Source organism: Zingiber officinale, chromosome 4A, assembly GCF_018446385.1.
Source record: "Zingiber officinale cultivar Zhangliang chromosome 4A, Zo_v1.1, whole genome shotgun sequence".
Taxonomy (NCBI): domain Eukaryota; kingdom Viridiplantae; phylum Streptophyta; class Magnoliopsida; order Zingiberales; family Zingiberaceae; genus Zingiber; species Zingiber officinale.
Window position 1 is genome coordinate 86,199,206 of NC_055992.1, and position 25,631 is coordinate 86,224,836.

General features: G+C 36.4%; 2 protein-coding genes across 2 annotated transcripts; one reads left to right on the plus strand and one right to left on the minus strand.

The window, feature by feature from the left end:
* The first annotated feature begins 2,546 nt into the window (after positions 1-2,546).
* Positions 2,547-4,048, plus strand: LOC121970073 (WD repeat-containing protein LWD1-like). The gene has a single exon (XM_042520485.1). The coding sequence runs from the start codon at positions 2,708-2,710 to the stop codon at positions 3,842-3,844; it is 1,137 nt and encodes a 378-aa protein (XP_042376419.1). The 5' UTR covers positions 2,547-2,707; the 3' UTR covers positions 3,845-4,048.
* Positions 4,049-4,809: 761 nt separating this feature from the next.
* LOC121970072 (calnexin homolog) lies at positions 4,810-10,504 on the minus strand. The gene is made up of 6 exons (XM_042520484.1): positions 10,307-10,504; positions 10,155-10,224; positions 5,682-6,811; positions 5,512-5,583; positions 5,309-5,428; positions 4,810-5,222 (listed from the first exon to the last, which is right to left on the minus strand). Exons 1-6 carry the CDS (start codon positions 10,385-10,387, stop codon positions 5,076-5,078), a joined length of 1,620 nt encoding a protein of 539 aa, XP_042376418.1. The 5' UTR covers positions 10,388-10,504; the 3' UTR covers positions 4,810-5,075.
* Positions 10,505-25,631: the final 15,127 nt, after the last annotated feature.

Below are 25,631 nucleotides of genomic sequence, written 5' to 3' on the forward strand. Positions count from 1 at the left end.
CATGCAATTTAAATTCAAAAAATAACTCATCTAATTTAATAGATGAAAGGTCCTTGAAAACTTTGTAAGCATCTATCATGGATGCTCATAAAGTATTCCTTGGAAAGACGTTTAATACATACCTTATTATGCCACGATTCTCCACTTTCTAACCGATCGTGTGTAGTCCGTTGAGGAGATTTTGGATTCTGGCGTGAAGTTGGCTTGCTGACTCTCCTTTCTATATTTTTATGTTATACAATTTATTTAAAACTAAATCTCTTTTTGATACCTTTGTGTTGGATGTTTCTTCGTGCAGCTCGATCAGTTTATCTCATAGTTCCTTTGCACTTGAGAATGGACCGACTCAGTTCAACTCTTCTTTGGTCAAGCCGTATTGGAGAGTCTGAGTGACCTTTGCATCCGCCTCGATCTTCTTCCTTGTAGGTGCGTCCCACTTGTCACAAGGGATGAATACTCCATCTTCGGTGGGAAATGTGAATCCGATTTGGATTATGATCTACATTTCCACCTATGTCTTCAAATGGTACTCCATCCGACTTTTTTAGTATTCAAAATCCTCGCTAGAGAAAAGAGGTGGTCATATGGTATTGTTGCCTTCTTGATGGGCCATTTAGTGATAATCTCGCAAAAGCAAAAACAAGAAAACTTATTTCAAGACTTGGTCTTGGATTAGTAGTGCATGATATAAAAAAAAACTAAAGAACTCGAGTGGTGTTGCACTGACTTCGAGAAACGAAAAAGAACCTGATTGCAACAAAAAATATGATCGGAAGGGGTGATAACTCTGATTCTGATCGACTCCGAAAAACTCAAAAAATACCATGAAAAATTACTCGAACGGCAGTTTCACTAATTCAAAGCGGCAACAATTTGATAATAATTGTTAGATCGAAAGCGCTAGAGGGGTGAATAGTGCTCGTGATTTTTTTACATTTTCGATTAAAACCATCGAGAGATAACGCGGTTGAAATAATGAAGTAACAGAAGAAAACAAGAAGCCAAGCTAACACGAGTTGATTTACTTGATTCAGAGACTGTAACGACTTCTACTCCAAGTCCCGCGATAGATGATCACTTTCGTTGGGCAATCCACTAATAGTTTGAATGAGATTACAAAATTTAAGTACAAGTATTGCAATAATTTAAATGCTATAAACGAAATTATACCGATAACTTAAAGAATTGAAGTTGTGAGCTTTCGATCATCGGAGAAATGTTTCGGCATCGTAGAGTCATATCTGAAGCAGTACGCAGGAGAGAAAGTTGTTCGAATTGATGTGTACAAGGTGTTAGTCGAACCCTCTTTTTATAGCCCCATCCGGGCGCCTGGACTCCTCCCCGGACACCCCCAAAGGGCTGACGTGGCGTGCTCTCGTTGAAACTACATCCAACATGTTTTATCCATCTCCGGGTGTCTGGATCGGTCCGGGCGCTTGGACTGCTGACGTGAGTCGGTCAACCGAAGCATGACACCATAGCTTGAAGATGAATTTTTGCCCAATCCGGATGCCTAGACCGTTCGGGTGCCTTTTATAACATAAGTTGGCCACCTGACGCGCTCCATCTCAGCCGCTAACTAGGGCGACTGGAGCAACTTCGAGCACCTAGAACTAGTCCAGGCGTTTGGATTCCCTATTTTCTAGCTTTCAATCAACTGCACCAAGGAGTCATATTTGACAGTCGCCAAACTGTCCAATCCTAACTTTGAGTTTATTTGAAACTCTAGATCGGACCGACGTCTATTATTCCCTCAACAGGAAACGCATCCTTATCTACTCCTCTTAGGAGAGTCTACCTTTTGCCAAATCGGTTTTCTAGACCATTTAGACTTTTACTCAGCACTCAAGATCTCAGGACTTTCTGCTAGACATCCGAACCCTGACTCGTCTAATCTTTCGCCTATTGGCTGTGACTCCCAAGACTTTCACCTAGTATCCTCGACCCTAGGATTTCTGACCGATGTCCTCGACCTACCAAGGTTTCGCCTAGTCCCTCAGACCATGACTTACTTACCTAGCCGCAACTAGGACTTTCCACCTATCTAGTATCCAAGATTTCTTTACCTAGCCTCAACTAGAACTTTCCTGTACACTTTAGAACCACAACAAACTTTAATTTTGAACTCTTTACTATTATCAAAATTTAAGTTAAATCATTTAATGCTTCTTGCACTAACACAATGTTCCAATCATCAAATATATTTTACACGGGACCTCTAATATATATTTTCTTAGAAATATAGAAATAATTTATCCCTTGGTCTATTATTTTGTTTTTAACGGAGTACAGGATCTATCCTTTAAAAAACAAGGGTGCATTTTCCGTATTCAATTTTTATACTAAAAATATATATACGATGATTGAATTATTTGTGAAGTTAGGATACCGAACTACTAGTGAAGTTGACGCTCCGAGAGGAGCCATCGTATTTCTTTTCTTTTTTTTCTTATGGGCGAACTATAGGCCGGACAGCGTATTGATTAGTCGGGTTACTGATACCCTATGTATATAAAACAAAATCAAGAAAGTATTCCCCTGATCCGTACTTTAGGGTGAACAAACAACACAACCAAAATCCCAATCCGAAGGTATCTATCCACTGCAACCCTCGTCTTTTCCTTCTCCACTTCTCCGGCGATTTCTCTCCAGCATCCGGTGACTTTGCCAGTAACCGAGACGTGAGAGAGACAGAGACGATATTTTGATGGGTGCAAGCGGAGATATCAAGGTCCCGGAACGGCGGCCTACGCCTGATCTCGGATCCTCGGAGGGCGACGGCGAAGAGGACCTGCAGAAGCAGCAGCGCTCGGAGATCTACACCTACGATGCGCCTTGGCATATCTACTCGATGAACTGGAGCGTCCGCTCCGACAAGCGTTACCGCCTCGCCGTCGGTAGCCTGCTCGAGGGCTACAGCAACCGGATGGAAATTGTGCAGCTGGACGAGGCGTCCGGCGAGATCCGCTCCGACCCCGCCCTTTCCTTCGACCATCCTTTCCCTCCCACCAAAACCATGTTCGTCCCCGATCGCGAATGCCTCCGTCCGGACCTCCTCGCTACCTCCGCCGACTTCCTCCGCATCTGGCGCATCGCCGAGGACTCCTCCCGCATCGAGCTCGGCTCGCTCCTTAACGGCAACCGTAACTCCGAGTTTTGCGGCCCCATCACGTCCTTCGACTGGAACGACGCGGAGCCCCGCCGCATCGGAACCTCCTCCATCGACACGACATGTACTGTCTGGGACATCGACCGGGAGGCAGTGGATACCCAGCTCATCGCCCACGACAAGGAGGTGTACGACATCGCGTGGGGAGGCGTCGGCGTCTTTGCCTCCGTCTCCGCCGACGGATCCGTCCGCGTCTTCGACCTTCGCGACAAGGAGCACTCCACCATCATATACGAGTCCGCCGACCCCCCTGGCACGCCGCTTGTCCGCCTCGGGTGGAACAAGCAGGACCCTCGTTACATGGCCACCATCATAATGGATAGCGCCAAGGTCGTCGTCCTCGACATTCGCTTCCCTACCTTCCCCGTCGTTGAGCTCCACCGCCACCAGGCCAGCGTCAATGCCATCGCCTGGGCGCCCCACTCCTCCTGCCATATCTGCACAGCTGGCGATGACTCACAGGCCCTGATCTGGGACCTCTCGTCCATGGGAGGTGACCAGGGCAACGTCCAGAAGTCTATGGCGGCGGCGGCTGCCGCTGCTGCTGAGGGTGGCCTCGACCCCATACTTGCCTACACTGCCGGAGCAGAGATCGAACAGCTGCAGTGGTCTTCCTCACAGCCAGACTGGGTAGCCATTGCCTTCTCCACTAAGCTTCAGATCCTGAGAGTTTAATGCAATAAAAACGGAGATTAGAGCAGTAAAAATATTGCCTTTGATGATAAGACGCTGGGTTTTTCAGGATTGAATTAACAGGACATGTAGCAGAGCACTAGTATTGCTCACCATTTGGCCGGTAAGCAATGAACTGCGCTCTGAATCATTTCATATTCGGTGCCAATGTTTCATCATTTCATGTCTTATCGTTTCCCTATTTCACTGGTTTTTCCCATTATTTCCTGGCATAATTTCCCTACTATTCGTAGCATCAAAAGAGTGGGCAGATGAATTGTTCTGGGTCCATGTTCTTCTGTTTGCCATTTTCACTTTACTGAATAGTGGCGTTTAAGTTTCTTAGCTATCGAAGTCATTAACTCATATAGTCATATTGCAGGTGATGTTTGCCTTGTTTGTGTATGTTTTGGCTTAGTTTTGTAGAACAATTTTTTTTTTCTCCTTTACAATAATACTATGGACAGTAGAGCACAAGTAATTCTGGATTTTAGAAGCCAGAGTTATTTTCACTTTTGTTTTAGTTGCTTCTGATCTCTGTATAGAACTGGTTGCTTCTGATCTCTGTATAGAACTAGTTGTACATTTTTTTTTTTGTTTCTCAAGAGAGACGATTTAGGCATATTTACGATCTTGGTGGATCATTCTTAGGATTTGTGATGTTGGATGCTGTTACCAAATTGCAATCGATGGAATGGAGTTAATAAAGTTAGGTTTATGTTATTATTTTTACTAACAGAGAACATCTTGTGCTGCATTGTATTCTTGATGCATTTTGGTTTTCATCTCATCTCGTAGGGTAAGACTGCATAGGTTGGGCACGACTTCTTGGTTGGAGTTATTGTGTTACTTGGAGCATGGGAAGAGTAGGCAGAAATGAAATTGTTTTCTATGTTGCACTAGCTGCTTCTTCAGTTTGCCACTTGCACTTCTGATATATATGGTGTCAGTAATCCAAGAGAAACAAGTTAAAATCAAAATCACTCTTAATTTTTTTTTAAGAATAAAAGCTCCAAAAATATAGTTCAACCAAGGAAATTACAAGAACGTACGTAGTCATAGATTTCTAGCCGATAAATTCAAGTGCAATCAAGCTTGTAAAGTTAACTACGGTGGGGAGAGAGGCATTGGCTTGATCTGAATACAGCCCAGTGATCTTCAATATGTCACATTGGAAAGCCTAACAATGTAACGCCAAATCTAAACTCCAACATCTGAGGCAAAACTTGCTACCTCATGTCTCCCTTCTCGACTTCCGAGCTCGAGGAGCAGATGCATCATCAGCTTTCCCGTTCTCTTCTTTCTCCTCAGTGGTTGCTGCAGCATCATTCTCAGCAGCTCTGGCTGGCTTGGTTTCGGAAGCAGTCGGTGCTACTGGTGCCTGTAAAACCCAAGGTTTATGAAGTCAGAATCGTCTAAAGAGAACGCATCAGCTAAATTTTAGTCAGATTGAATCCCTCAACTCACCTGAGGTTGCTTTTTGCCACCAAAGAGAAGCCTGAGTATAACAGTGATAAATACCACTACTGTGGACACCAGGACTCCAATAGTGATGGTAGGTTGTTTCTCTGCCTTCTCAATAACATCCTGTCCGGAAAAAGAAAACCATTAAATGTGACAAGGAATAAAGGAATGGAAATTCAAGAAATCTAAAGATAATGGTAACATACAATGATTTTGATCTTGTATGGTTCCAAGAAAGGAACGTCCGCAATCTTGTAGAGGACATCAAATATTTTCTTCTGCAATAAAAATGACAGAGTGAGAATACCGTGGTTGATAGGAAGATAGGAGCAACACATGATTTAGTAAATTGATGTTGGTGGAATGGAAACGTTACCTGGAAACCTGAAAGTCCATCTTTAAACTCAGCAGCTGCTTCTTCAGCCTTCTGCTTCTCTTTCTCAACCTCAGACTTAGGCTTCCACGTCTCCAACCGGTATTGTTCAGCAACCTTCTCGTCGCTAGCTATCAAAATGTTGTCAAACAGAATACCATCTTGCATAGTCCATATCTCAATACCAATGGCAGCAATGGGCTCAAAATTGGGCTTGTCAAGTTCATAGTACTCAGGATTATCTATCTCTTGTGGCTTCCAAATACCCTTGTAATTTGGATTGTCAATTAGAGGAGCAGACCATTTCCCCTTGTATGCTGGATTCCTCTTCACGGGTCTTTTCCACTCTCCACATCCAGGTGCTTCTTCACACTTCGGGTTGTCAACCTTGGGCGCTTCCCATTCTCCATCCTCTTCGTCATCCCAGTCCTCTGGCTTTGTAGCTTCAGGGTCATCAACATCCTCAGGTTCATCGTCCAGCCATCCTTCTGGCTTGACAGCTTCCTCATCTTCAATCTCCATTGGTGCTTCTTCATCCCAGTCATCAGGCTTTACTGCATCAGGATCTGGAATTTTAGCTCTCTCATCCCAATCCTCAGGTTTCTTGTCATCAGGGTCAGGTATCATCTTGGGTGGAATAAGAGCTGGCTCAAAATCGTCAGAAGACAAGAAATTTGCTTTTTTCTTCTCTTCGCCATCAATCAAAATTTTCAGCTCATTGTCAGGTTTCAGGATAGCAGTATAAACATGTGAGTTTTTGTCAACTGGTACTGACGGAGGATACTTTAGATGGTGCTCCACAAACTTCCCAGTTTTAGGATTCTTGTGCTGAAGAATGAAGTGCACCTTATTTGTGGACCCACACTTATCAGGTCCAAACATTATGGTATATGGAGACTCATTGTTAAATCCCTTGGGAGTCCATCCAGCTTCCTGTGGACGAAGGTACTTCAGATATGCACCTCCACATTCAAGTCCATTTTGTAACCGAACTTCAAACTGAAGAACAATTGTTCCATCCTTGAGGACAATTGGCTCCTCAAGTTCCTTAACAATGGCATATTTTTGCGCTTGTTGACTGACGAGAAGCCCATAGTCTTCATGACCATCACTCTTCGAGTGTTTCCATGTACCTAGTCAACAAAGTAAAAGTTTGTAAGAAGGATGCATCGGCTACCAAAAGATTATGGAAGGAAATAACTAAAAAACAAAAATTCAGTAAATAGCACACAATTCCAGGATATATTCCTGTCTACATGAAACTAGCAGTCAGGAGTATTTTGCCCCATGCAAGTATTCTTGTTGTGCCGAGTTGGGGCAACACTTATCCATTTGTTGGCTAGATGTTATGCACAACATAGAATTACAAATGTTTACTTCTGAAACTGATTACAGTAAACTCATCAATACACTGCAACCTGTTAGCAACTAAATTGCTATGAGAGAACCATGACCCAGGTCTGAAAACCCTAGTGTACTTATTGCTTAAAATTTCTAAGTTGTAGGCCACGCTTCCCAAATCTATATTGGAAGAGCAGTCATTCCCAATGTTAGATGAAAAAAATATCAGAGCTATTATCTTAAAGTTTCAATGAGTATCATTCTGTTCCTGAATAACAAGGAATAATTATTAAAACCTCAAATCTAACAAGGAATAATATTAAGGAACAGAGTAATGTCTTTCCCACAGTTGTCTATGACAGGACACTATTTAATTAAAGAAATTCACGTTAACCAACTAGATAAAATATACGCAAGGTCATAGAATTAAAAATGTCTCTAGAATTAGAAAAAAAAAAAGTATATCACTATTAAGTTATCACACAATGCTTATTAACAACTGTCGCTTTCTTTAAATTTTCGGTGGTTAGTTGTGTTATGATTCCTAGAAAATATAGTAGCACTTGGAAAAGCTGATGTCAAACCCATTCTTGGCTTGGCTGAATAGAATAATGATTCCCACGCTTGAGGTAAAAGTGATTCCTACACAAGCCAATCAAAATGCGTTGGACAATATTGGAGGTCAATCTATTCAACTAAACATCCTTACCTTGTGCTCCTAATGAGCATAACAGTTAGTATTATTTTATGTAAAAATATGTTTACTGTAATTTTACTTAACCTTTTATAATTTATTTCATCATATTGATTTGTGTGATTAGTATTTTTTATTCAAGATATTATTCCATTTTTCGTTATTAAATGAATTTACTAGATCAAATTGAGGCTGTAAATAACCAAGAGTGTTTGCCATTTTTCTGAAGAAAATTTTGGAACTTACATTTTTCAATCATTCATAAAGCACACTTTGCATGCTACAACTACCCTCCCAGTCAAGTGGATATCATACTCATAATTTATTCTGATTTATAGCTCTTTAAAATCAAATAAGAGAGCATGTTCGTTTGTTCTTTATTTATATTATTTATGCCTACTCAATTTAAACTATCAAAACACCACACCATGCATGTTAATGCCATTGTATACAACTAACAAAACACCAAACCATCCTTGCTAGTAATGACATTCTATGGTACTAACGGTGAAGCATTAAAACAAAGAAAAGAGACAAAGTATCATATCTCAAAAGAAATATATTTGGATAATTAAATAATGCCTTATGATATACAAACAAGAGAATAATTGGATAACAACCATTTTAACTATGTCATACTTTTAAGCAATCAAGTTAGTTATTTATTTTCAATTTAGAGATTTTCTATCATACCAGAATTGTAAAAAGTCTATCAGTAAGGTTGTCAGCTTTAGTGTAAGTACACTAATAAACAGATATTTTAGTAGTTTCAAAGTCATTGTTTCATGAAACATCCAGAATATAAACACCATATGTCCATTTGTTCAATCAAACAAAATTCCATTACATCAAGTTATGGAACCATCTAGATGCGGTTGATAAAAAAGTAGGTTTTCCATTTAAATTAAAGAAATTACGGAAAATTCAATATTTTCTTTATTTTATTTTCATATTTCATATCATATATTATGAATTAATATATATTACTAATTAATATATACTAGTATGATCGTACACGCGTTGCGTGTATAATATAATAATATATAAATTATTTGAGTCTTTGAAAATCCGAATTATTTGGATTTTCTAGTGTCACATTAGACAATCGCAGCAATAAACTATTGTAATGGGCTTCCTATGCAAAAAATTATTTTAATTTAATATTATACTTATCTTAATAAAAGAAATTAAGAAAAGTATATTTTTTAACATCGTCGGCCTAAAATATTTATAGAAGCTTCTTTGATTATAGTATTGTCAATTCTAAGATGTGGGACTAAAGATAACTATATTTTTTATATAAAACAACCAAAGAAAATTACTAATAAGTCTTGAAATTATTTTTAGTGTGAATAGAAAAAAGGACAGTAACGTAAATTTATTTTAGGCTTCACCAAAATTAATTAGTAAAGGGGAAGATTTTTAATAAGATAGTAAGATTACTATTACATATATACATATATATTAATATAATATTATATATTATAAATATATATTATAAATAAATTATTATTTTATAATTAAATAAAATGCAATTATAAAATTTTATATTAGGAATTTCTGATTTGTCATTAATGACTAATTATTTTATGATAAGAATTAGATTGAGAAAATTATGTACTGTGATAAGCTAGTTTGCGTATCAACAAAAGGAAAGCATTTCTTTCTGCACTGTAGCTTGCCTACAACTTATTATTAAAAAAACAAAATAGGAAATAAATGTTGGACACCCATACAAGTCGGGATAATGAGAATATGATCAGGCTCCTGACACTTGATCAGCACAATATATCATTAGATTTTTCAGAGAGAAACACGATGGCTCCCCAAAACAGCTAAATTAGAAACTGTTACAATTGTGGTTGAGTTTCATAATATCAAATACCAAAAGCTTTACTAAGTAAACAAATCAAAGAAATTTAAACCATTGATATGAACCAATAGATCTGAGCCAATAAAACAATATACTCTATTTAGAGCAGGTAAAAGAAGTGCCAACACAGAATCAGATCCAAGTAAATTTATCAAGCCCAAATGATTAGTTGTTCCTTAGCTATGAACACCGATCGGTGAGACAACTACAAATATAGAATGTCTCGATATAGTCAAACAAAATTAGTAGATTATGTCCATAACAAAACAAGGTGAACCCTTGTTCAACTATCTAGTTTCCTTTTCGTGGAGCAACTAAACAACAATTTAGCTTCCACAAGTGACAGAAAGCTAATGCAGGAGCGTTTGAATTCCACTGCTTTTTATTGTCATAATTAATTTCCACAACTTTCGTTTTTTTTTATCTTTTTTAGATCTATGGAAAGTGATCATAGAATCGGCTACCAATCATGAAAGAAGGAAACATAAATTGAAAGGTAAAATCTTAGCACTGGTAACAGAAAATTTATTACACGGGAGAACCAAGAACAGATCCAGAAGTAATTTACCTTGGTAATCCGCCTGCTCGGAGACGGTCCATCGAGCCTCGAACGATTCATCAAAGGACTCATAGAACAGCTGGATCAAATAGGCCAAATCAGTCTCTACATCCCGAAATCACCAATAGCTAGAGGGAAAATGCGTGGGGAAAAAAAACTACCGGATCCGACGCCCAAATCTGGAAGAAAAGGGACGCAACCAGCGTCAAGATGAGCGGCGCCGTCAACTTCCTCTCGCCCATTGTGAGGGGAGAGAGAGCGCAGATCGCCAGGTGAACTAGCGAGCGATGGCGGTGATCTCCAAAGACTGAGACGGGAAGACGGACCGAGTCGCTCTTGCTTGCTCTCTTTGCGATCGTGATTCGTGGACGATTAAAAAGAGCACGATCTGACTTGTCTCCGCCAATGACACGAGCGACCACGTCGGTCTGACCAATAGAGTTGCGCCACGTCATTCACAGTCCGCGGCACTTTGTTCTGTTAGAGCCGCTGTTTGAACCGTTTGATCTGACATCTGGGCTTCAAATAGACGATCACCATAAATGTGACGCGGTTGGATTGCGGAGAATTTTGATTTAAACTATTATAATATAAATAAATAGTTAGTGATAATATTTTATATAAGAGTTCCTAACTTTTGAGATTAGTATATGGTACAAATATTTTCAGTTTCAGCAATATTACTAAAAACAACTCCCTCCAATTTTAAAAAACCAACAACATGAAAAGTTATAGAAAACATAATAATATCGAGTTCTTTATTATTTTAAATGAGTCCATTTAGTTTTTTAAATAAATCTATTTAATTTTATTTAAAAAATATTATTAAAAAACTCATGTAATTAATGTATAAAAAAAAGTTAGGATCCCATAATCAATAATTTAAGAGGATATACATTTTTAATTTTAAACGTGTGAGAAAACATCAGTAAATGAGCCTTTATACATGAATGACCATTTGATCCTATCAAAATCTGTATTGAAACCTTATAAATTAATGGATTCCCTTCCAATTTTTGAGAAGTTTGTGAAATGAAAAAAAGTTAAAAACAGAATATTTTAATCTATTTTTGATGCATGAGGTTCGAATAAAAAAAGTTTGAAACGCAAGAGAGATTTGTGTTGATAGTTCTAAAGTATGAAAAATATATAAATATAAAATCAATAAAATTTATAGTGATCTCCCGTAGTAAATCTTGATCTTTGCTTTTCGTACAAAATGAAAAAACTCATATTGATATTTGGAGAAGATTATCTGAGAAGATATCAAAGAATAACTTGTCGTCGGAAGAACGATCACGAACGAATCGAAAAGCTCTTCAAGATTTCACGAGTCAAATCCCTCTCTAATGGATGTTCTCCTCTTACTATCTTGTGCATACGGATGAACCTTGCACAGAGACCTTTCACGTATGGGACAAACCCTTTCTCTTAGACTTTGCACAAACCTCGCACACAGCAAGCACCCGCAAGCCCCTCATTTCTTCTTTGGCTTGGACGCATATATATTAGAGGAAGATGATTCTTCTTCTCCCTCTATTAATAGAGGAATTAAATGGGCTAGAAGATGAAGGGGAAGGGGTGCCCTTTTATCTTCTTAACTCCAACATCTCCTACTCATCCAAGTCAATCCATAAAAGTCATCTAGTCACTGTTGGATTGTGAAAGTCGATAGGGGGTGAATATCGATTTAAAACTTTTATCGAGAGATTTTGCAGCGGAAAATGTATAAGCGAAAAGAGAGAACAACACTAACACAGTTCGATTTACTTGGTTCGGAGTCTGTGTCGACTCCTACTCCAAGGCTCACACACAAGGGTGCTTTCGATGGGAAATTCACTAGCAATTCGTAAATTATTACAAACTAAGTACAATTGCTTTAAAATAAAAGTATACCGACGAGAACAAGGAATTAAAAGAAGAGCGTGTCGTCGGAAGAGTGTCTCAGCGTCGCAGAAGCACAGGAGAGTAGTTCTTGAGTTGTTGTTGGAGTTTCAGCCTTGACCCTCTTTATATAGGAGGTTCAGGGCGCCTGGAACCTTCAGGCGCCTCAACCATGACATAGCCGAGCCAACCAGTGAACTCCACGTGGCACAACGACGTTGGGGATAAGTTTTTGCCTCCGAGCGCTCGGGTACCTCCCGAGCGCCCGGACCTTGATTTCCAGCAGCTTCCTTCCTGCAAGAAAACGTTAATCTGAGGCACACTTATATCTCCTGCAAAACAGATTATTAGCATAGTTATAATAAACAGAAATAGTGTTAATTAGATTCCGTCTCTCTGAGACTGGAATCTAATCAAGATCTCGACTTAGAGTTCCGAAATGGTTCTAAGTCGAATCGGCGCCTAAGTTCCCTTCCTGGGAACGCGTCTTCACAGTCACTCCCCTCTAGTGACTTACCTTTACTTACTTGCTAGACGTCAGGTCAGCCCTTCGACCCGTCTGGAGTTCGTGCTGTTGGTTGCTACTCGGAAAACCTAAAGGTTCCACTGTACAAAAATTTTGTACAAAGGTCTGAACCTTTTCCTAGCTACCATGTGTTCTTTTAAATTAAATTTTGGATCACCTGCGGAACTTAACACGTTTGATCCAAAACTTAATCTATTTGTTCTTTTTGGTTTTGACTTGGATCTCCTGCGGAACTTAACATGTTTGATCCAAATCACCTAAGTTATTAATTCCATTAAATAATAATTTCCAAAATTGGTTCCCAGTACTGACGTGGCGAGGCACATGACCTTCTTGGATATGGGAGCAACCACCACCGACTAGACAAAATCTTTTAAGGAAAGCTAATATTTAATTTCCTAAAATAACTTTAGGTCAACCGAAAAGAACAATCAAATCACAAGGAAAAGAAAAACAAAAGAACACTATATCGAAAACAAATTCGAAACACTAGAATCGTATGCCTCTTGTATTTAGTATTATTTCCAAAAATAACTAGTATGATGCGGAAAGAAAAATTACTAGTTATACCTTTTAGAAAGACCTCTTGATCTTCTACCGTATTCCTCTTCTAACCTCGGACGTTGTGTGGGCAACGATCTTCCAAGATGAGAACCACCTAGGCACCTTCTTCCTTCTTCCTTCAAGTTTCGGCCAAGCACAAGAACTTCCAAAGGATGAAGAATTTTCCACCAACCAAACTCCAAGGGATGCATGCTTTCTCTCCTTCTTCTCCTTCCTTGATCCGGCCACATCCTCCAAGCTCCAAGAGATGATAGATTTCGGCCACAACAAGAGGAGAGAAGAGAAAGGGAAGGGCCGGCCACCACACCAAGGAAAAGAGGGAGAAAAATAGAATAGAGTCCTTAGCCTTGAAGCCTCCTCTACCCCCTCTTTTATAATCCTTGGTCTTGGCAAATAAGGAAAATTTAATAAAAACTTCTTTAATTCTTTTGCCATTGAAAAGGAAAATTTATTTAATTAAAAACAATTTTTCTTTTCAATTTGTAATGGCCGGCCACCACATAAATTCTTCAAGCAAATAAAATTTTAAACAAAAATTAAAACTTCCTTATTTGCTTCCGGAAATTTATAAAAATTTCTCCAATAATTTTTATCCCTCCTTCATGATTGGTTTATAAAAAGGAAATTTAATAAATTAAAATCTTTCTTTTAAACATGTGGATAAAAAGAAAGTTATCTCTATAAATTAAAAACTCTTTTAATCTACAAATAAGGAAATATATCAAATCTTTTCTTAATCTTTTGTAGAAACTTATAAAAGAGAATATTTAATTTTAAACTCTCTTTTAAATTATGAACATGGTTAAAAAGGAAAGTTTTCTTAAAATTTAAAATCCTCCTTTAATCAACAAATAAGGAAAGATTTCAAATTTTAAACTCTCTTTTAAACATGTAGATGATTTACAAATAAGGAAAGTTTTTACCAAAAATTAAAACCATCCTTTTAAACTACAAATAAGGAAAGAGATTAATCTCTTCTCTTAATCTTTTGTAGAAAGCTATAAAAGGAAATTTTTAATTTTTTAAACTCTCTTTTAAAATCATGATATCCACATAAGAAATAATTTTAATAAAAATCCTTTTTAATATTCTAGTGGCCGGCCACTTATATGGCTCATCCACTTGATCTTGGCCGGTCCTAGCTTGGGTTCCAAGCTAGCTTGGCCGGCCCCATTGGATGGGTAAGAAGGTGGGTATGCGGTGGGTATAAATCTCTATATACTGGAGGCTACGATAGGGACCGAGAGGAGGAATTGGTTTTGGTCTCTCGATAAAATTAAGCATCCCGTGCTCGCCCCGAACACACAACTTAATTTTATCAATAATAATTCATTCCACTAGAGAATTATTATTGAACTACCGCACCAATCCCAAATTACATTTTGGGCTCCTTCTTATCATGAGTGTGTTAGTCTCCCTGTGTTTAAGATAACAAATGTCCACTAATTAAGTAAGTTACTGACAACTCACTTAATTAATATCTAGCTCCAAGAGTAGTACCACTCAACTTCATCATCATGTCGGACTAAGTCCACTTGCAGGGTTTAACATGACAATCCTTATGAGCTCCTCTTGGGGACATTCTCAACCTAGATTACTAGGACACAGTTTCCTTCTATAATCAACAATACACACTATAAGTGATATCATTTCCCAACTTATCGAGCTTATTGATTCATCGAACTAAATCTCACCCATTGATAAATTAAAGAAATAAATATCAAATATATATGCTTGTTATTATATTAGGATTAAGAGCACACACTTCCATAATAACTGAGGTCTTTGTTCCTTTATAAAGTCGGTATAAAAGAAATGACCTCTAATGGTCCTACTCAATACACTCTTAGTGTACTAGTGTAATTATATAGTTAAGATAAACTAACACCTAATTACACTACGACCTTCCAATGGTTTGTTCCTTTCCATCATGGTCGTGAGCTACTGTTTATAATTTATAAGGTACTGATAACATGATCTTCTGTGTGTGACACCACACACCATGTTATCTACAATATAAATTAATTGAACAACTACATTTATCACAAATGTAGACATTTGACCAATGTGATTCTTATTTCTAGATAAATGTTTTATACCAAAAGCTAGGCTTTTAGTATACATTCTAACACGTACCAGCTATCCGGTCAGCCTGTCGATCTAGTTGGACTTCGTGCCAAACGTCCGGTTAGCCCATCGACCCGTTTGGACTTCGTGCCAGCTATCCGGTCGGCCCGTCGACCTAGCTAGGCTTCGTGCCAGACATCAGGTCAGCCCATCGACCTGTCTGGACTTCTCCTGCACACTCGGTCAGAGTGTTAGATAACAACGAAACTAACTTAATCTATTTTGTCATTCATCAAAACCTGAGTTAGACCGTTAGTGCTAACCGCACCAATAATCTCCCCCTTTTTGATGGAATGACAACTTAGTTAAGTTAGTGTTAAATGTAAATGAAACAAGCATTAACAGGTTTTTAAGTTAGTTTTTATTTTCAATTTGCCCTTTGGCATTCATTAAACATAAACATGGATCAAATAATCATAAATACAAAAACATTGCAAAAAGAATGCAAACACAGACCGACTCAGGGGAGTTAAATAATTAGAAATTTTGCTTTAAAAAGTATCTCTTATCCTTTCAAAGTGACTAAGTTATAAGAAAGATAACATGACTAAGTTAGAAAGACAACTAATTTAGCTACATATCTTAGTAGTAAGTTTGCAGATTAATTTTTAAAAGATAATTATTGCAATCATAAATTTATAAAAGCTAATTTTTCAAGTATAAGTTTTAAAAAAATCCAAAATTCTAAACATAAGTTTATATGTTCCAAAATTTTTCAAAATAAACTTGAACTTGAAACGTTTTTCCAACATAAATTCTATAAAGAAAATTTTCAAAAGTAACATTTCCAACATAAGTTTATATGTTCATAAACACATTTTTAAAAGAATATTTTCCAAACCCTAATTTCAAAAATATTTTTAAAAAAAAATATGAAAATAATTATTGCTCCCCCTAAACCTGACATTATTAAATCTGTCTAATCGGTTAGCTACTTACTGACTATTCAGAAGATAGCAGCTTTCACTTGATTAGTCAAGTTAAGTCTAAGCATCAGTTAGTGTTTGACTATACTGATTGACTTAATTTGATTAATATATATTTGGTATTTAACGCTCAGACTCATATTGATGCACTGACATAAGCAGCTTAAGTCCAGGCAATCTGCCTATGCATCTCACCCCTTTCTATGTTTGGCAATCACAAACAAGGGAGTCCTAGGGTGTTGGTGAGATGCTCAAGTACTAGCCTTAGGGGAACATGATTTCTACGGAATTATTCTAGTCTAAGGCTAAAACTGTTTTGAAATTCTACAAATAGGAAATTTTGAAAAAAAATAAAAATATTTTTCCTTAGAATTTGAAAATAACCTTTTTTTAATACAATTTTAAAATTCCTAATCTATTAGGCACATCCTTAATTTTCTACGTAGATTGCTAAATTCATTTTCAGGGAGGGGTTTAGTAAATATGTCAGCTAAATTAGACTTTGACTCAATGTACTTGAGTTCAATGTCTCCTTTAATGACATGATCCCTGATAAAGTGATGCCTAATTTCAATGTGTTTAGTTCTGGAATGATGTATTGGATTTTTTGTTAAATTAATTGAACTAATATTGTCAATTAACACTTTTATATTTGTAAGGTTTAAGTTAAAATCTTTTAAAGTGTGCATCATCCATAATAATTATGCAACACATTCTCCTATGGTTATATATTCTGACTCAGTTGTAGATAGCGCAACACAGTGTTACTTTCTACTAAACTAGATAACAAATAATGAATCTAGTAGTTGACAACCACCACTTGTGCTTTTGCAGTCTAATTTACACCCATCATAATCTGAGTCAGAGTACCCTATTAATTCAAAATTATTGGTTCTAGGATACCAAATACCTACATTTGTTGTTCCTTTAAGGTATCTAAAGATTCTTTTGACCCGAGTTAAATGTGATTCCTTAGCGCAAGTTTGGTATCTAGCACACATACTAATTGCAAATAAAATATCGAGTCGACTTGTAGTTAAGTACAATAGGCTACTTATATATGGCACTCCTATAATATTTTAAGTCAACCGATTTCCCATTTGGGTCATTATCTAGGATTGTATTCACGGTCATAGGCGTTTTTATTTCTTTAGTATTTTCCATTCCAAATTTTTTAAGTAATTCTTTAGTGTATTTTTGTTGATAAATATAGTTTCCTTCATTTGTTTGTTTGATTTGTAATCCTAAAAAATAAGTTAGTTTTCTTACTAAACTCATTTCAAATTCTTGTTCCATTAAACTTGTGAATTCATCTAAAAATTCCGAATTTGTTGACCCAAAGATGATATCATCTACATAGATTTGAGCTATGAAAATATCCTTTTGTATTAACTTAACGAATAGGGTTAGATCAATTTGACCTTGGTTGAACCCTTTAGAAATTAGGTACGAAGTTAGTCTTTCATATCATGCCCTAGGGGCTTGCTTAAGTCCATATAAAGCCTTCTTTAATTTAAAGACATAATCAGGGTGTTCTAGATTTTTAAACTCAGGTGGTTGTCCTACATAGACTTCTTCTTTTATCAGTCCATTTAGGAAGGCTGACTTAACATCCATTTGGTACAGTCTAAACCCTTTGTGGGTTGCATAACTAAGTAACATTCTAATGGACTCTAGTCTAGCCACTGGGGCATAAGTTTCATCATAGTTAAGTCGTTCTACTTGACTGAACCCTTTAGCAACTAGTCTAGCTTTATTTCTTGTGATTTCTCCAGTTTCACTTAATTTATTTCTAAATACCCATTTTGTTTCTATTATCTTTTTATTCTTGGGTGGTGGCACTAAATCCCAAACTTCATTTCTTTCAAATTGAGCTAGTTCTTCTTGCATAACAATTACCCAGTTTGGGTCAAGTAACGATTCAGCCACTGTTTTAGATTCAATTTTTGAAGTTAATGAAATTTGACTTAGGTTTCTAAAGGATGACCTAATCTGAACTCTTAGGTCTGGATCACCAATTATTTGACTAGTTGGATGATTTGGGTTGACTCTAATAGTTCTAGGAGGTTTACTCTCTTGAGGTTCTTCTTCCTCTTCGTGATTTAGAAATTGATTAGTTCCTTCAGAATTAGTATTTTCTTGAATGCATTCAATTGGTTAAAGTTGGGTTTGTTCTTAATTTTGTTTGGATTCTTCAAATTTTACATTAGTAGTTTCTTCAATTCTTAAGGTAACCTTATTATAAATTCTGTAACCTCTACTATTTGGGGAGTATCCTATAAAAATTCCATTCTCTACTTTAGATGTGAATTTTCCTAAGTGTTCTCTTGTATTTAGAATGAAGGCTGCGCATCCAAATACTTTAAAGTATTTTATATTGTGTTGTTTATTATAATAGAGTTCAAAACAAGTTTTATTATGTGTTTTATTTAATGTTGTTCTATTTTGTACGTAGCAAACTGTACTAACAACTTCTGCCCAAAAGTACTTGGGTAGGTTGTATTCATTCAGTATTGTTCTGATGTTTCAAGCAGAGTTCTATTTTTTCTTTCTACAATTCCATTTTATTGGGGAGTTTTAGGACACAAGAATTCGTGATGATAGTCATTTTTGAGACAAAATTTATTAAAGTTATGATTTTTGAATTCTCCCCCATTGTCACTTCTAATTTTTTTGATTTTAAGGTCTTTTTCATTTTCAACTTGTTTACAAAAGTTTGTAAATATTTCAAAAGTTTCATCTTTATTTTTTAAGAATTTGACCCAAGTAAATCTAGAATAGTCATCTATTATTACTAGATAATATAAACTTCCATTTATTGATTTGACTCCATGGGAGTCAAATAGATCTAGGTGTAGAAGTTCTAATATTGAGTTGGTTTGTGATTGATTGGTTGGTTTGTGAGTAGATTTTGTTTGTTTACTTTGTTGACAAGCATTACATATGGTTGAGTCTAAGTTAGGTAATTTTGGTAAGCCTCTAACTAATCCATTTAATTTGTTTATATTTCTAAAATTTGTGTGTGACATTCTTCTATGTCATAACCAAGTTTCTTCTTTTTGTGTTAAGTAACACGTAATTGAAGAGGTGGTTAAGTTGATTGCATAGATGGTGTCCTTCCTGAACCCTTTTAGACTTATTGTGGGGTTTTCTAGGTGCTTGATTGTGTATTCTGAGGATAAAAACCTAACCTTATATTCAGTGTCACACAATTGACTTATGCTAAGGAGATTATACTTAAAACTTTCCACCAGTAGTACATTTGTAATGATAAAGTCAGTTTTTAGCTCAATATTACCTATATCAATTACCTTGAGTTTGTCATTGTTTCCAAAGACAACTGTTCATAGACTTTTGTAAGTAAGTTGGGTGAACTTGGTGTGATCTCTAGTCATATGTTTGGAGCAATCATTGTCCAAAATCCACCTGATTTCCTACAATAGGTAGAAATTAAAGTTAGTCTAATTTTATTCTTTTAAGATCATTTTCAAGGTGGGGCATTTTATGTAAAAATTTTCAAGCGAACAGAGTTTAGGTTTAATAAATTTTTAAGTTCAAAACAATAAATTTAATTTTTTTTTAAAATTAAAGTTAACATAAATTTTTAAGTTTAAAACATTAAGTTTAATTTTAAACTAAATTTTTAAGTTAAAAAAATTAAGTTTAATTTTAAAATAAATTTTTAAGTTAAAAAAATTTAAGTTTAATTTTAAAATAAAATTTTAAATTAAAAAAAAATTAAGTTTAGTTTTAAAATAAATTTTTAAGTTAAAAAAATTTAAGTTTAATTTTAAAATAAATTTTTAAGTTAAAAAAAATTTAAGTTTAATTTTAAAATAAATTTTTAAGTTAAAAAAAATTAAGTTTAATTTTAAAATAGATTTTTAAATTAAAAAAATTTAAGTTCAATTTTAAAATAAATTTTTAAGTTAAAAAAAATTAAGTTTAATTTTAAAATAATTTTTTTTTAAAAAAAATAATTTTAATTTAATTTAATTTAATTTAATATTTTAATTTTAATTTAATATTTTAATTTAAGTTTAATTTAATTTAATATTTTAATTTTAATTTATTTTAATTTTAATTTGATTTAATTTAATATTTAAATTTTATTTTAATTTAATTTAATATTTTAATTTAAGTTTAAGTCCTTAGTCATATCACCCGATCTACTTTTTCAATCAGGTAATCCTATAATTTTATAAGATGAATTATATTCAATTTTAGGGTTTGATTTAACTTTGTGTTAGATTCAGGTTTAGCTTTGGGTTCAACAGTTAGGTATTCTCTAGATAAATTTCTGGGCTATGGTGAGTCACTTGGACATCGTTAGAGTAACCATGCCTTCGAGGTTTTCCAAATAGTCTTATCCACTGGACTTAGTACAAAACCTTGGTCTAACTAGTTAGGATCCATAAAGGGTAGCTTCGGTTAGTTCCACTAAGCCAAATGCACTGGGTCGAAGCCATATCCTCTTAGACATGCATAGACTAAGCTTCCTTGATGTACTATCATCCAAAACTTCACCAGGACAATTTTTCAAGTTAGACTTGAACCCCTTTCTAATTAGTCTTAAGTACCCTGCCGGGTAGATTAGTTTGGGTTACCCTTCTAGGTAGGTTAGTTTTGGAGGTGCCAGCTATTCTGGAGCCTTCCCCTGAATTATTTGTCTTTAATTTTTCGTTCTAGATTTATGTCTATTTCTTTTATAGTTATAATTTACTTGATGATAGTCTGAGTTTTGGTGAGTTTTAAAATATTCAAATTTTGAATTTTTTTTTTCTAGGTTTGTATTCTGGTTTTTTATTTGATTTATTTGACTTTACGTAATATAATTTGTCTTTGGGTATGTAGTATTTGTTAAGTCCTACTTACGTGGTTAAACACACTTTCGGAACCTAAGCTTTACTTGTTGGTTTGTGTTGGGTTATTAATGATTTAAATATTTTATTTGAGCTTGACTTATAGCCATGTCTGGTTTTATTGTAAATTGCTTTTTGGTTATTTAAGATTAGATCTAAGTTCTTAGATCTTGTTGTAAATTTTTCTAGCATATCTTTTAATTTGTTAATTTCTAATTTTAGTGTCAAATTTTCCTCCTCAAGTGTTAGATCTTGAGTTGGATTATTATTTGTGATTTGTTCCTTGAGGTTTTGATTCTCCTCAAGGAGCAATTTGTTTTCATTTTCTGATTTAACTAATTTACTATTTAGACAAGAAATAATTTTAAAGAACTTTCTATTTAACTTTAGGTATACCTCTTCAGGACCTTCGAAAATGAGTACAGACTCGTGGCTCGATTCGGATTTGGACCCGTCTTCTGATTCGTCCTCTGACTCTGCTTCATGGGCCATCAACGTGAGGTAACTCTAGTTCTTCTGATCTTCGTCCTCCGATTCTTCTGAAAATGAGTCATCCCACGTTGCTTTGAGGGCCTTCTTTTTGGTCGGCTTAGTTTTGTCGTTCTTCAATCTCGGACACTCATTCCTGTAGTGCCCCTTCTTGTTGCATCCGAAGCACGTCACGTTCCTTGGTTCAATTGGAGAACTGATCTTTTGTAGATCCTTCTTGCTGAAGCTCTTCTTCCGCCTGATGAACATTTTCCTTACCAAGTTCACCAGGTAGTCTTCATCTTCAGAGTCCTGATCAAAATCTTCTTCAGGTTCAGGCTTGTTCTTCTTTTCTTTGGAGGAACCTGCAAACAAAGCAATACCTTTCTCGGCCCTGGCGTTAGTTTGCTCATGTAATTCTAATTCGCAAATCAGTTCATCTAATTTTAATTTCGATAAATTTTTAGAAATTTTGTAAGCATCCACGATAGATGTCCACAAGGAATTACGTGGAAAAGTGTTTAACACGTACCTTCTAAGATCCCTGTTTTCCATCTGGTGGCCTATCGCGTGGAGCCCGTTGAGGATGTCCTTGATCCTCGCGTGGAGCTGACTTGCCGTTTCTCATTCCTGCATTTTTATGTTAAATATTTTATTTAATAACAAATCCCGTTTTGTTACCTTAGCGTCGCTTGTTCCTTCGTGCAGCTCGATCAACTTGTCTCATAGTTCTTTCGCGTTCTGATACGGTCCTACTCGGTTCAGCTCTTCCCTTGTTAGTCCGCATTATAACGTGTTGATTGTCTTGTTCTCCGTCGATGCTTTCTTCTTTATGTCCGAAGTCCATTGTTCCGGATCAAGTAGATTTCCGGAGTTGTCAACTAGCGGTTTGTAGGCTTTTGTGATGCTGAGCCATTGGTCGAAGTCCATTTTCAGGTAGACTTCCATCCTTTTCTTCCAGTACGAAAAATCGTTCCCGTTGAACAGGGGAGGACGTATCGTACTGAAACCTTCGATCTGAGACATGATGACCCTGCACACAATAACGCAACGGCAAACAAAATCCCAAGACTTGGTCTTGGATTAGTAGTGCGGGAAGAATTAAAAAAGGAACTAAATTGGTGTTGCACCAATTTAGATTTAATTGCAATGAAATTTTTTTTCAAAAAGGTAATAATACCAGTTTGGAATTATGGTGGTTGCACCAAATCAGAGCGGTACCTGCTCTGATACCACTTATTGGATCGTGAAAGTCGATAGAGGGGGGAGGGGTGAATATCGATTTAAAACTTTTATCGAGAGATTACGCGTCGGATAATGTATAAGCGAAAAGAGAGAACAACGCTAACACAGTTCGATTTACTTGGTTCGGAGTCTGTGTTGACTCCTACTCCAAGGCCCGCATGCAAGGGTGCTTTCGATGGGCAATTCACTAGCAATTCATAAATTATTACAAACTAACTACAATTGCTTTAAAATAAAAGTATACCAATGAGAACAAGGAATTAAAAGAAGAGCGTGTCGTCGGAAGAGCGTCTTAGCGTCGCAGGAGCACAGGAGAGTAGTTCTTGAGTTGTTATTGGAGCTTCAGCCTTGACCCTCTTTATATAGAAGGTTCGAGGTGCCTGGAACCTTCAGGGCACCTCGACCATGACGTAGCCGAGCCAATTAGTGAACTCCATGTGGCACAGCAACGTTGGGGATAAGTTTTCGCCTTCGGGCGCTCGGGTACCTCCCGCGCACTCGGACCTTGATTTCCAGCAGCTTCCTTCCTGCAAGAAAGCGTTAGTTCGAGGCGCACTTATATCTCCTGCAAAACAGATTATTAGCATAGTTATAATAAACAGAAATAGTGTTAATTAGATTCCGTCTTTCCGAGACCGGAATCTAGTCAAGATCTCGACTTAGAGTTCCGAAATGGTTCTAAGTCGGATCAGTGCCTAAGTTCCCTTCCCGGGAACACGTCCTCACAGTCACTCCCCTCCAGTGACTTACCTTTACTTACCTGCCAAACGTCAGGTCAGCCCTTCGACCCGTCTGGACTTCATGCCAGATATCCGATCAACCTGTCGACCTAGCTGGACTTCGTGCTAAACATCTGGTCAGCCCGTCGACCCGTTTGGACTTCGTGCCAGCTATCCGGTCGGCCCGTCGACCTAGCTGGGCTTCATGTCAAACATCAGGTCAGCCCGTCGACCTGTCTGGACTTCTCCTGCACACTCGGTCAGAGTGTTAGATAACAACGAAACTAACTTAACATATTTTGTCATTCATCAATACCTGGGTTAGACTATTAGTGCTAACCGCACCAACAATCACAAAGACCATGTAAGTCACATAGACTATATTGTAATCAACTCATAGAAACCAGAGCAAAACACTAGTTAGTACAACGACCAAATAAGAACTAGTTATTCACAAAGACTAAATAAGAACATCTAATCCATACTTTAGGAAAAATAGTTCGTGCGACAGCAAGCACACTGATTAATTATTGCTAAGAAAAATGTTACATCTTACATAGATGCTCTATAGAACAAATCAGAGACATTCTCATAATGACACATAGCCTCTCTCCTGGCGGTACATTTCCGTTATCCAAGAAACATCCAATCTCCTATTGGCACACAACCATTATCTTGGAGATATCCATATCTTGTTATTTATCCCGATTAAATCATCTTCATTTATATCAATATGAACATCTCTAATCCCTCATAATAACTATTATGTCAAGAGCATGTTTCATATTCAATATTCACAATCATTTCTATACATAACAGAAATGGGTCGATTAGTGAATAACATCAAAAGATGCAAATTTATTTAATCTTCCTTTTTAGCTACAATCTATTTATTCTAATCAGCCGCTTTCCTAGTTATGCTGTATAGATTGAATCATCCATAGCCAATAGGAAACATGTTAAAGTAGCAGACACTAATTATAATTTCAAGTAGACAGCTAAATAGTCACTTAGGGTAAAATTGAGATTAACTTATAATCTCAAGGGTCTCAAATAGTAAAGAAGTAGGGATCCATTCTCCTACTATCTTTCTTGTCGTCATAGCAATGTGGTATGAATCACATGCTATAATATTATTCTCTTTACTAAAAAGAGCGCATGTTTTTTTTTAAATTTTAACATCGTACATATTTCAATCTAGACATATCTAATGTCTAATCCTGAATTCAACATATGAATTCTAATTTGGCCTTAAGTAGATTCAGTAAATGGTGGATACATTTACTCCGATCATTACATAAATGATTTCATCTTGACACAATTATCAAAGTGACCTTAACTTATAAGTATGTCTCTATTCACAGCTACATAAGTTGTCCCATAAGTAACAGTCTTACCTCTATTTATACTTAACAAATAGAGATGATTTTCCATGTGAGTGAACCAATCTCAATCTGTCAACATAGTCATCGAGACTTTAATCCAAAATGTAACAACATATACACTGAATGAATTATGACATTTTACAGTGTGTTACATTTTATGAAGTCATAAAGACTTCCTATATCCTTGAAATGACTCTTTAGTTAATGACTTAATAAAAAGAGTTGCAAGCATAATATGTGTAGGGATATACTCAAGAATTATTTGTTGGTATGGTCAGCACTAACGGTCTAACTCAATTTTAATGAATGAAAAAGTAGGTTAAGTTAGTTTCATATTGATCTAACACTTCTACGAAGTGTCCAGGAGAAGCCCAGACGGGTCAACGGACTGACCTGACGTCTGGCATGAAGTCTAGCTAGGTCGACGGGTCGACCGGATAGCTGGCACGAAGTCCAGCTAGGTCAAATGACCGACCAGATAGCTGGCACGAAGTCCAGACGGGTCGAAGGGCTGACCGACCGTCTGACAGGTAAGTTGAGGTAAGTCACTTTAGGGGAGTGACTGTGAGGACACGCTCCCGGGAAGGGAATATTAGGCGTCGATCCAACTTAGATCCATTTAGGAAAATCTAAGTTGAGATCGTGATTAGATTCCGGTCTCAAGGAGACGGAATCTAACTACTACTTTTATTACTCTTATAACTTAACTGTGCTAATACTTTGTTTTGCAAGGTAATTTTGCATTTTGCCTCGAACTAATGTTTTTTGCAGGGTGCTGAA